This window comes from Molothrus ater, chromosome 9 (genome assembly GCF_012460135.2).
Source record: "Molothrus ater isolate BHLD 08-10-18 breed brown headed cowbird chromosome 9, BPBGC_Mater_1.1, whole genome shotgun sequence".
NCBI lineage: Eukaryota > Metazoa > Chordata > Aves > Passeriformes > Icteridae > Molothrus > Molothrus ater.
Window position 1 is genome coordinate 929,661 of NC_050486.2, and position 12,860 is coordinate 942,520.

The window sequence follows — 12,860 nt, forward strand, 5'->3', positions numbered from 1 at the left end:
AGAGAGAGAGAGCTGCTTTTGGAGACCATCAGTGCATCAGATTCATCCAGTAGAAGTGACACACGATGAGTGGGGCATACTGAAGTCTTTCCTCTTTGCCAGGCACAAGTTATCATAAACTCTAGTCCTCTTTCAGGACATCATACTGTCCCACGCCAGCTTTAACAGCTTCTGCAGGAAATGCCCACTGGAAAGGGCAGTTTATTTAATTAGTGTTATTTGGTACTCTCCTCACCCCAACCACAGCCACAGGATTAACTGGAATGTAACCAAGTGCCTGAGGCCACTCCTGCCACCCTGGTTACCCAACCCACACCACACACACCCAACTGCAGCACTCCTGCATTGCAGCAGCCAGGATCCACCACCTCTGCCTTGGAGCTATCCAATCTCCATCCAACCAGTTCTCAAACATACACCAAAGTAAATACATGAAATCCCACCCACACTGACATGCAACTGATCCCAAACATCTTCAAGCATCTTTCTTTTAGGAAATAAATTGTATGTTTTGTGTTTGTTAAGAAGTGTTCTGCCACTTACGCCAGCTAAAGCTGTAAAGTGCAAAATACTCAAAGAAAAAAAAAATTCCAAAGATCCTCCATGACAAATGACTGAGAAAGAAGAGATCAGACTTTTCCCTTCTCTAAGAAATTGATGCAGTTACTTGTATTTTGCAAAACCACAGGCAAAGTTTCCCAGACTGTAGTAGAATAAGCTGTAAAAGCCTCATGCATGAATTGTAAAACTCTTAATTTTACAGCAGCATTACTCTAAAAGAGCAGACTTATGCCTCCAGCTTAATTCAACAGTTGTTGCCAAAAAACATTTCTAATGAGAAACACATACAGACACAGTTATGATTTATATACCCTTAAGATTAGTTAACTAAAATCTCCATAGTTATCCCAGAAATAAAGCAAACAAAAATCTCCATTTTATAAAACACTAAAATTGCATTAAGTTTTAAACAGGCCACCATTACACCAAAGGTGGTGACAAAAAATTATGTACCCTTCAGGTTGCCCACAATTTATCACCATTTTACTGCCCTGAAAAAAAGACCTGCAGTTTATTTGCTCATCAGGTAGGCTGCTCCAGCAAGGAAGGAAAAAAAGAGCAGCATAATTAAACCAGACTTCAACACACAATAGCTGCTACACCACATGAGCTGGTAACCATACAGCAGCATGTACTTAGGTTTTAATATTTTCCTGGGAACTAGAACACCAAATTTACATTTGTTGCACACTCTCATGGGTCTGCAATTTATTTACTGAAGTGGATTCTGTTTTAGTTGAAAATTAATATTGTGACTGCTATCCTACACTGTAAATATACCACAAACAATCTAACAAGTTCCAAGCTCATTTGCCAGAAAACTGAAGGATGCACAAAGGAAAAGGGAATTCATGCCTGTACTTACAGCAGCTTTTGGACATGACAGTAGTGCACGGTATAATGCAGGGAAAATACTACGAGGAGCAACCTAAAATAGTTTGTATCTTCGGTATATTTGATAGCCTACAGCTTTTAGAAATTACATTTTTCTAAAAAGTATGTCAACCCCTTTGTGGCAATGAAATCTACAGACAAAAGGAAAGCACCCAGCACAACCAAACTAATCCCAGGGACTGCATCCCTTCAGGTAGGCTTGCCTTCCAAGCAGTATTTTATTTATGTGTCTTGCTTTTGTAATAAAACACAGAAGGTGGAGAGCACACATGTTCTTATGGCAGCTCTGCTATGAACAGCTTCTCAAAACCAAAAAGCACAATACATTTCTTTTCAAAAACAGACAGACATTTCTACAGGTAACAAACATTTCCCTCACACACAGCAGTAAAACTGTCATAGCACCCCCAGACAGAGGCAGGAACATTCCAAGAAATAACAAACAAACACATCCATATGAACATTGTCCCTCCTTTTTCACAGCCATGATTTAACCCTGAAAAAAATTGACCTGATCAATGTACTGGGAACCAAGGGATGGAGGAGAGAATGACTGGAACCAGGACAGGAACCTCTCCCTCACTGAGGTCAGGCAAAAGCTGCTGGACAAAAAGCACCCAGCAGCACCCCACCCCCAGTAACAAAGAGCACCCAGTGGCACCTCACCCCCACTAACACCTCACCCAGACAGCTCAGGCTGAGTCAGACCATGAAGCACAACAGGGGCTGTCCCAGCCCCAGCTCCAGGACAAGTCTGACATATCTGCATTTCACCTTCCCACAGCTCACCCACTCACACTAACTGGAGCAAACACCACCATCAAGAATGGTGGCATCCGAGAAAAAAACCTTTTAAAAAATAGAAACACATTTATAAAATATCCAAGAAACCTTTTCAGAAAGATTTGCCTGCATTCTTTACAGTACTGTGGAATAAGTGGTATGGGAATACAGGAGGTGCAGTACATTGGGACTTCAGTGCTCTCATAAAGCCTTACTTCAAATTAATCTTTCTGCTTGATAGATGTGCCTGTGCAGATTTGAAACTAAACATTTAATCTTAATACAAACAGTAATATATCAGCTATGCAGCAGTAGCCAGTGGAATGCTGCAAGAAGTGTATTAGATTAAGTATTATTTGATATTTAATGGCAGAATCATTAATAGCACATTAAGAAAGCTTGAAGATGACTTATATTAGGAACAAGAGATAGGCAGATTAGGCACAAACAGAAAGACTTGTGTGAAAGCTAACATATATGGGGAAAATAATTACAAAGAGTAAACTTTGAATTGGCAGGAGAAACCCAAGAGGCAGTAATTGTAATTTAAAATGACTGGGTGTGTGAGATGTGAAATTAAACATCAATATTTGCTAGACACGAGAAAGAATAGCAATTTGCTATAGATCAGATTTGGCTCTCCAGAGCATCAAAAGCAGAAAGCAGCAGCCCTTTCTCTGCATTTTGGGTGTCATACAAGTAGCTACATGACAGAATTCAGAAATGCACGAAGGTAAACAAGACACAGAAATCAGGTTTAGAGAGCAGACAAGGTTTACCAGCTTGGGAAACAGTCTGCAGTAACACAAAAATTAGTTAGCATAGTTATAACCAGCAAAAAAATGTAAAGAATAAAGAAAAAGAGTGGGGCCAAATCACTGGGAAACACAGTAAAACCAGTGGTACTGATCTGCACAATAGCTCCTTCAGCAGCAAAGGAAGCTGCAACTCTGGCTGCTTTATCAGCTTAACTAAGAACCTTGGAGGAACATTCTAGAAATGCTGCATTTGAATAAATTAAAATACAACCCCAGGTTCCTTCTTCCAGGTTCAGTTTCAAATGGCTTGTATGAAGATGTAGCCTTAATTCTTTTTTCTCTACAAAAAATAGATATTGACTCATAGCTGTAGAAAACATGGAGAAAGTTTTAACAGGCAGGAATCCTTACAGCTTGACACTTGAGAAGGAGTTTGCCACATAATCAGTGTGGATCCCCTGCCACAAAGCTCTGGTGGTCATCTCTTGCAGCCATGGCCACTGTGTCAGGTAGCAAACAGACACTATTTTGGACACCTGTATCTTCCCTCACTGCACCACTCCCAAAGAGAGAAGACACAGTTCCCTCCTCTCAGCAACAATTGAGTCAAGGCGTCATTAGTGGATATATGATTGGACTCCTCTTAAATCTGCATGTGTGGGGCTGGGAGAATATAGAGAAGGAGAATAAAATGGAAGAAATAAAAAGAGCTAATTCATGAAGCTTTGTCCAACTTCATTTAGATTGGTGTTATTTAAAATGTAAAAAAAATTCTCAATAAACTCCCTACCTGTTTAGGCATAGAGGTATCATGCAAACATCTATTTTCAGAAGCTTTGGTACTTCCAAAACCAAGCTGCCCTGTGTGCCAGAGCACCTGCTGAAAACGAACCATAAATCTGCCAATCCAGACAGTGCTATGTCAGTTCCCCAACCACTACCAACTGGTCAGTCATGGCTGCAAATACTGAAATAATTATGAAAAACTGTGTAAGACATTAAATAAAGAAAATACATAGTGACAGCATCCAACAAAAGGTTGAGGAGTGAAGTATCTTTCCCATTTCTCTTCCATCAAGTCTGTCTGCAATCTTGTTTTCTCTCAGCAAGAACTAAAATCAGTGTCTTACTGGTGAAGCAAGTTCATTTCAGAAACAGTTGGAGAAACTCCCTAGAATAATCTGTGAGGTGATTAAAGAGGCTTATGAATAAAAAGCACTAACAATGCATGGAAGACATCATAGGGCTGAAAGATTTATAGGACAGCCCAGACAAGCTTTACATCATATGATAAAAATAGTAAGATCACAGATTAAATCCAAGAATCAGGTTACATACATCAGGTACCAATTTATAGTCACCAACTACAAAATAAGGCTCTTTCAACACATTTCTCTGTATACAGACTTATGAGAACAGACAACATTTCAGACTTGCCTGTTTCAGATACCTGATGGATCGCCCAAGATAAAGTGACCTTTTTTTTTTTAAACTTCAAAACATTGATTTCACAATTACATCTTTTTCTTTCCTTTACTGGAAGAATAAAAAAATAACAAAATATCCATACAATTTTTTCATTCATGCTCTGGCTGTATCTCCCCACTGCTTAGCTCTCTCACTGCACTGATCTCAACAGTAGGTCTAAAATAAAGGCATCTTAAACAGAAGACTGTGTGAATCCAGAAATGTCTGCAGTCAGAAAGCTCCATTAATCAGCTGAACAAAGGCAGTTAAAAGATCAGCGATGCAGACACGTACATCTACTGCAAATGCATCAAAATGAGGCAACAGGAGACTTTATGGAAATGAACTCAAAGTCAGTGACAGTGTGCAATATCTGTACTAGAATCCTAACATCTATAAAATTTAATTTCATTATATCATGCAGAATGCTGATTTTTTTTTCAGAGTAAAGAACTAATGGCTGTCCAAAGAGCTTAATTTTGCTCTCTCTTCTGCCTTCTTATGAAGAACAGAAACCACAGAGCAGCACATCTATCTAAATAAATGGAAGTCATTCAGTAGGAATTTTATTCTGCACCAGAAAGAAAGATACTGGAGAAAATGCTAGTTACTAATGAAATTTACTCTAAGAGGCAGACTCAGTTGTCTCTGGTTGCTCTATTAATATGATTTTGCTATAGAAGAATTTTCCCATCTTTCAAACAACACATATGAACATATGAATTATTTGTCTGCATTACAAAAAAAAACACTTAGATTTCTTATCACAAAGAGAAATCAGCATTTTCAGGTTCAAAGAACATTTATGTGGGTTCAAATTATTTTTCATTTTCGGTCTCAGCTCTGTGTTCCTGTGAACCCTTCCCACCTGCTTCCTTTACTGAACCTAGTGAAGTGAGACACAGATGAAGGAATCAATAGCCACGTTGTTTATGGTGAAGCTCCTATTGAGCTCCTCAGATAAAATGAATACTGCTGCACTGAAGAGATCTCAAAAAAGCTTCGCCTGCCATCACAATTCTGTGACACAGCAGACTCTCCCTCAACACCACGACCTCCTTCCAAGGTATGGCTGCAATGGAGGGATTATGTGGACACACTACAACAGAAAATACTCAAATTTATCAGTAGTTTTGCTGCATCTTTTCCCCAATGGCATTAAAGCAGTGAGAACACAGCAAGGCATTATATTCCTTGCTAAAACTGAGTACCTGATTGAATCAATCCCCAGATCACTCTATTGATACACACACCAAGAAGCACATTAAAAGACAGTGATGCTTGCCAGCTAAATCACAGTTCTGACATGCCCATATCTGATTGCTTCCCTCTCATTTATAGATGTGCCCTGAATTACAAGGATTCATAAGGCCGTCCATGCTTTTTGCTAAATTTTAAGCAATCTGAACAGCTACACCTCACACAGTTCGCTGTTTACAAAGAAAAACATTTTAGTTACTCCACTTGCTTCCCAACAAAAGGGCTTTAATTCAAAATAGTGATAGGAGAGTCTCAGATTTGCTGCTTTTCAAAGTCTATTTACTGAGCATGTTCAGACAAAAGCTGTGTCACTGCAAGAAATATTATTAATATTGAAATTCAAAGAGAAATCCTGTTAGTCAGGTTTCAAGCTGGCCATGTTTCAAGTTGCTTTCCCATAATCAGTCTACCTGATTCCCTCATATAATGTTTGAGGGGTTTTTTAATATACAAACCAAACCAAGCAATTAATGAGAAGTTATACTAACAGGGAGAATACATTCTCTCATCCCAGAAATTAAAAAATTCATTTCTGTGGAGCAAATAAGATGTCTTTACTCAGCCCTAACTGAAACCTTCTGTCTTGTCCCCACCAAAATCCAACCATACACAAACGAGGTATTAAAAGGTTTAAGGAAAGGGGAAAACAAAACAAAACAAATAAAAAAGAGAGTCAGGTAGAAAGACAGAAAAGTCAGCCAAACAAGTAATGCAAATTGCTAAAGATGACTACAGAAAAAAATACATTTAAGATACTGGTACTTGAAATATCAAAGCTGTCCCCAGGTTGGACAATTCTGTGCAGAAGCAATGTCATTTAAACACAAAGCAGCTTACTTGCATGTTTGTCTGCCAGTACAATGAGCGTGCTGGAGATGTCTCTCCTCCTGTAGAAACACACCACCTTTGCTTCCACATTTCCATTGGCAGTCTGAAACAGGGAACACAAGAAAAAACTGATCCCTGACCAGGAACTTGATAAATTATTGGGAATTTTGCACAAGAGCTACACAGAGTCTGCTTTTAGCACCTCCAGCTGCACACATTACCTCACACACAAACTCCTGCATGATCAGTCCAGGGTAGGGCAATTCCAGGCAGTTTGGCTCTGCCCTGGTAATGGTTCCTGAGGAATCACCACTTTTAAGTTACAGATGTTTCAAGCAGAGAAAACCACGCTTACCTGCCATTGCAACCTATTAACAAGTCACTTTGCTACTTTTGAGGCGATGCCTATATTAAACAGCACTCAAATGAATCTTTAAAAACCTAATTAAAAAACCTGTGAAAAATAACAGAATTCAGATCTAGGCTGTTCTCCAAACTCTACAGGGCAGGAGAAAGGCAAGAAAGAACGCAGCCATTGTTACTTTTGCAAAAGAAATGACATGAGATTCTCTGACAGCACTGGCGAGCTAAATAATGACCAACACACCAAAAAGTCATTACAGAAGGAGAACCAAAGAAGCTGCACCAGACAATAAACTCTTTTTGTATGCTGTCACTGAAATAAAGTCAGAATTTTTGAAAGATTATTCACTTAAAAACTCTTAAAATGAGATAGGTGATCAAATGTAAGATGGCATCTGTCAAACACTGCAAGTGGCTTTTCACAAACTCTAGGGGAAATAAACCTACTGGTTTGTAACAGCCTCAGCCAATTTACTATCTCTAAAATCAAATCATGCAAAAGTAACTCAAGAGTTGAATCCTACAACTGAAGACTCTTTGAAAACCATAATGAAGGCACAGTTCCCAAAAGCAGAAGATACAAATTCCCTGCTAGGGAAGTCAGCAAAAAAGGGTAGTAAACCAGCAATGTGTCCACAAGGAAACAAAAATTTATGTACATGCTCATTCCTAAGATGGGAATGAACGAAAAATTTCAACTTTTCTAATACCAGTTTTCCTAACAGAAATAAAAAAAAAAAAAACACAGACATCACATACATGCAAGGATATTTCCCTTTAAGACCAAAAGTTTTCACTAATTTCTCACAATTTCTACCTTCTTCTGGTAAATATAATTCAGAACTTTTAAATTTTGAGAAACTAAAATATAAAGGCAAGAACCATCTTGTTCAAACACAGAGAGCTTTCATGTAAATTGATCTGGTTTATTTAATTGCCAAAATTTCATTTACACTCAGTTAAAAATAAACAAGCTAGGATTCATTTCAACCTGAAACATTCATTTTTAAAGTGTAGGTCAGAGAAATCACAGCTCAAGCAAGAGTTGCACCAAGATGGGGGATCCAGGTTGAAAGTTCATCTTTTTTTAAAGGTGAGGGGTAAAATGAAACTGAAGAGCAAGAGGGGAAAGCACTTTCCAGGAAAGTGATAACAAACCTGCACCCTGTAATGGACTGGAATACAGACAGTGATACCTCATGGATAGGGATCCACTGGGAACATTTTAAGAATTCACTCATGTTTCTTTAAGGCAAATGAGACTTAAAGATATTTCAGTAAAAGACCTCCATGGGGTGACCAAGGATGTCCTAGCACTCAGATTTTTATTGGTCATGAAATTGATACATTTTCTCTTCCAAATAACTGTTTGAGAATTACATGCTTTCCCATGACTGGTGGCTGAAGAAGAATACCTGATACCAGTCAGGTATCAGGTATTGCAAATACCAACCAAATTTGCAAATCCAAACCAGCAATGTGACATTCCTTCTGTAAGGGCTGCCCTACAGTTGGTGTTAAACCTGAACATATGGTGTATTTAGGATACAGCCACTGGCTTCAGAACCCTCTTCCCCTCTCAGCCAGGTCAAACTTCAGCTGCCTTCCCACACAGAAACCATCGTGCTTCCCTGCTCAATCCGTGGAAAGGGAATTTGGCAGATCAAGTTCACTGGCCCAGAAGGACAATCAGCAAAGACAAAGTCTGAGCAAGCAGATCACAGCTGCAAACCTTTCTCCTGAGCAAGAGTCTCCCACAGGAAAAAACCAAAGTAAAGCTCTCCATAGGCAAACTCTTGTATATTCTTCATATCCAGTGATCCTGGCATGGAAGTGAAGAACTGCAGAAACCTGCCCTAAAGGTGGGCATCATCACCTTGAGAATGACATGCCACTGATACTCAGTTCTTTCATACCAAAGGAGAACAAAAGGTCTTAAAGCATTCCAGAAAATTATCAGAGAACAAATGTATTTTTAAGCTTCTAATTACCGCAGAACTGCTAAAGACTTGTTTTGATTTTAATCAATTCAAGCAGATCATAAATTCAATTAACTTCAAAGACTTGATGGAAAAAAATGTTTACCTTATTGAGCTCTTCTATTCTTCGTATCAAATAGGGGTTACTTGAAGAATTTTCGAAGTAGACATAATCTGACAAAAAGAAAAAAAGACTTTTAAAATATGAACTGCTAAAAATCAAATCAAAACCTTTATAAGCCTGGAGAGCAAAGCATGTGATCTTCCTCCTCTCTCTGATCAGATTATTTCCACTTAGACCACACTGTTGTCTTTACTTGCTTCCTGTTCTTATCAAAATCCAGCCACTTTTCACCAGCAATATGTGATCTCTCTCTTCCCCTCCAGTTTACAAGCATGGCTCATTTACTTAGAACACAGATAGTTTCTCTCTCTCATCTTTTACACTTATGTGATCCTAGAATGCCCTCAAATTTCCATATCGCTGCCCAGACTTATCAGCAATATCTGTATTTTGAGTGGGTTAAACATCTAAAGTTATAGGAAAAAAAACAAGTTCTTACCAAAGGTAGTGCCTTAAAAAAAACCAAACCAACCAACCAAACAAACAAAAAAAAACCCCCACCCACAAAGAAAACCCCACAAAAACAAAAAACCCCACCAAAAAACAAAACACCACAGAAACATGCATGAGTGCCATATAAATTATTTGGTATTAGGGAACTCCAAGCTTCAGCACTCTCTAGGAAAACAGATGCTCATGAGTTCTGAATGAACTGGCCTGTCTCTCCTAGAAGCCCTAAGCCTGAACCGAGACAAAGAGGGACTGAATCCACCTCCCGCTGCCAAGGTGCTGACCTTGCACACAGATCTGACAATTCCTTCCAGGACTATCTAAGACGATTTCCCTCCAGACTTCCCAGCTCATTTGTGTTTGGAGGAAAACACCCGTAGCCCCCGGGCACACCTCAGGTGATCTTTTGCAATGCCTGCATTAGCACGATGCTCCAGGATGAGCTGGTGTTCAGCAGTGCTCAAACAGGGACAGCTCCTGAGGGTTACTCTCAATCCCCCTGAAATCCTTGTAAAAGGGCTGTGCAAAGCACAGATACTGCCCCCTCCTCCCCAGCCCAGAGGAAGGAAGACATCCCCCAAAGGTCTCTGCTCCTGGAAAAACTGCACCAGGAGAGTTAAGGGGACCCTTTAATCTCTGGGCTGACCAGAGAGACCTAAGGGCATTTACCCATCGCAGCCCTTCCGCCTGCCCCGTGTAACACCACTCGAGCTGCAGACACACCTTTTTTCAGACTGCTGCTCACAGCCGGTTATCCATAGGTCTCCCTGGATTTACAGACCCACCTACTTGCTGCATGGACACCAGAGCACAGCACTGACCACCGGGCAAACAACCCCAAGGAAGCTGCTCTTGCAAAAAAGAGCAAAAATCCCAAGTGCCCTCCTGCCCCTTCAGCGGGGCTGGCTGCCTTAGGAGCGATTCACTAACCAGGAATCCCAGGGGTTACAATCCCAAGAGCAACAATTCTTAACAAACCTATTTTCCAAGCTCTTGGCTTGCCAGAATGTGTGTTGTTGTCAAGCCACCTTGATAGTGAAGTGCCAGCCTGGTCTTGGTGGGAGTGACAAGTGAAGAGTTTCAATGGTTATGCTCAGCACGACTCTTGGGTTACCGAGCCACAGAGTGTAACCGGGGCTAAGAAGCACTGAAATAGCACACTCAATTTTTGATATTTTTGTGCATTCAGTGCTCCAGGCCTCTCAGGCTGATCCTCAGCCATCTTAACACACACCAACAAGCACCTGAGCGACGCCAAAACTTTACTCCCAGCTCCTAGAGTCAGTTCCTCTTAAATATCACATCCCTGCAGCCTTTAAACTGGTGGGAGGTCTCAAGTGAGGAACAGAATTTGGACAGCTGGCTTGTAGAAAACTTTGGGGGTTGGTATCAGAAATGGTTAAAACAACCAAGTAAGTAGATCCTAAATTTCAATTCCTAAACACTGGCTCTGTGCAGCACATCAAACAGGAAACAACAGGCTCAACATTACTATGACCAACTGTACCAGAAGTTACAAAACCAAACAGATATTTGGCAGCTTCAACAATAACAACTGCTGACTGAAATAAAAATGGTGGGCATTAAGCAATTTACTGATCAGCAGAGTAAAGAGAAATTATTTCTCCTACAGCTGAACCACCCACAACCTACAAGGGCACTGCAGCAGAGGATGTTGAAGCCTCAAGGTGCCTCTCCAAGCTCACTGGCCACTTCTCACTGGAAGGCTTCAACAAGTGAAGAAAGGATGAGCTCTTTCCCTCCAACCTTCCAATAATTCTTAAGACAACCAGCTACTTCTCACTTCAGGTACTTTGACTGAGGCAGATGCAAAAAATATTACTTTTTTTTGTAAGCACCGTGCCTGAAAATTATAAATTAAAACTAAAAATGTCAATTTATGTCTTGAAAATATAACCTTGACTTTAATCCCATGGGTTTCAGGTGGCTGTTACAAATGCTCCTAGTTGACAGCATTTTTAATCAGCTTTTTTGTGTGCATGTACACGCATATATTCTCAGAGACACATTTTATACCTCAAGTGAACATTAACTTCATTTTTTACGTAACTACAGTTTATTGATTGTAAAATCTGGCACGGATTTAAAGAAAGCTTATCACAGATGAATGGTTTACCAAAGAACAGCTGACAGTGGTATCCAACAGTACTGAATAATAAACCTCCATCACTGTCTTGGTCAGCAGCAGGAGCATCCCCAGACCCACAGTGTGTGACCAACAACTGCAGCCCAAGCTCACAGGAAGGAACCACCACGTTCTGCACGCTGCTGGCACCAAGGCAGAACCAAACCTGGCCCTCAGGATGCTCCAAGAGCTGACACATGACAGTGCACAGCTGCATTCCTGGGCCACTGCTGATGACTTCACCATGCCAAATCCACAGTCCAGTATAGCTCATCATCTCATCCATGTTTTAGACTAATTCCACAACTATGCTAAGCATTTCATCAGTATCCATGCAACTAATGGAGACCTATCTCCCATTGCTCAAATTACCTGGAAAAGGGCTTCTTCCTCTCTGCAAGTAATGCAGAGCAGGCTGCAAACCACCTAACACAAAATAATGTGTATCAGAGGAAAGTGTCTGCATTTTTCATAAAGATTTTAAATAGTAGAACTACAATTAAAATGCTATCTTGCACAGAGAATGGTCTGAATTCCTGTTCCACAGGTACAACATGGAAATTTTAAGTTCAACAAACCTCTCTCCAAACTGATGCTTGGGCTGGTGAGAACAGTTCTGAAACTCCACAAGCATCCAAGGCCAAGAAGACTGGTTTCCTGCACAGGAGGTTTAAAGGAGGCACACCACTACACTCCAAAACACTGCCTTTCTCCTTGAGTAGCTCTTCCACTTCACCTCCAGCTTCCCCCCATGCCATGGAAGTGCCCCCATTCTCATACTGCCTACCCAACGAATATGATTCCCAGTTTGCTTTCAGGGCAGTGCCTACAGTTGCAGATGCCTGTGCACACACACACACAATAAAGAGAAACCTTCCACAGACTCCCAACAATCCAGCTGTCAATGGGAGATATCCTGTATGTGCACAGCTGCCAGGGGTCCTTACCCTGGGCTGAAAGGGGGATGGGGAAGGAGACAAAATTAGTCTCTAGACAACAGGGAGATACACATCTCAACTCCTACTAAGAACAGGATGGAAGAGTTCACTAAAACGAAATATAAGGTCTAGGGACAGAAAGGTAGAGCCTGATAGCAAACAAAACAAGTCAGGCCCTTCAAACACAACGACTATCCTTGCTGATTTATTTGCTTTCCTACTTACAAAATTGAAGAAAAGGACTAGTCTAAAACTGTTCTGCATCCACAAGCATGACATGCCCCCTAACCACCATAAAAAGGACATGAA

General features: G+C 40.5%; 1 protein-coding gene across 3 annotated transcripts in view; it reads right to left on the bottom strand.

Moving 5' to 3' along the window:
- Positions 1-12,860, bottom strand: part of MTA1 (metastasis associated 1) — a 75,131-nt gene that overhangs the window by 51,167 nt on the left and 11,104 nt on the right. For all 3 annotated transcript variants that reach the window (XM_036387560.2, XM_036387559.2, XM_054515718.1), the window contains exons 2-3: positions 9,000-9,067; positions 6,561-6,654 (exon numbers count right to left, since the gene is read on the bottom strand). In XM_036387560.2, the coding sequence (XP_036243453.1) occupies positions 6,561-6,654; positions 9,000-9,067 (162 nt within the window). The remainder of the gene's footprint in view (positions 1-6,560; positions 6,655-8,999; positions 9,068-12,860) is intronic.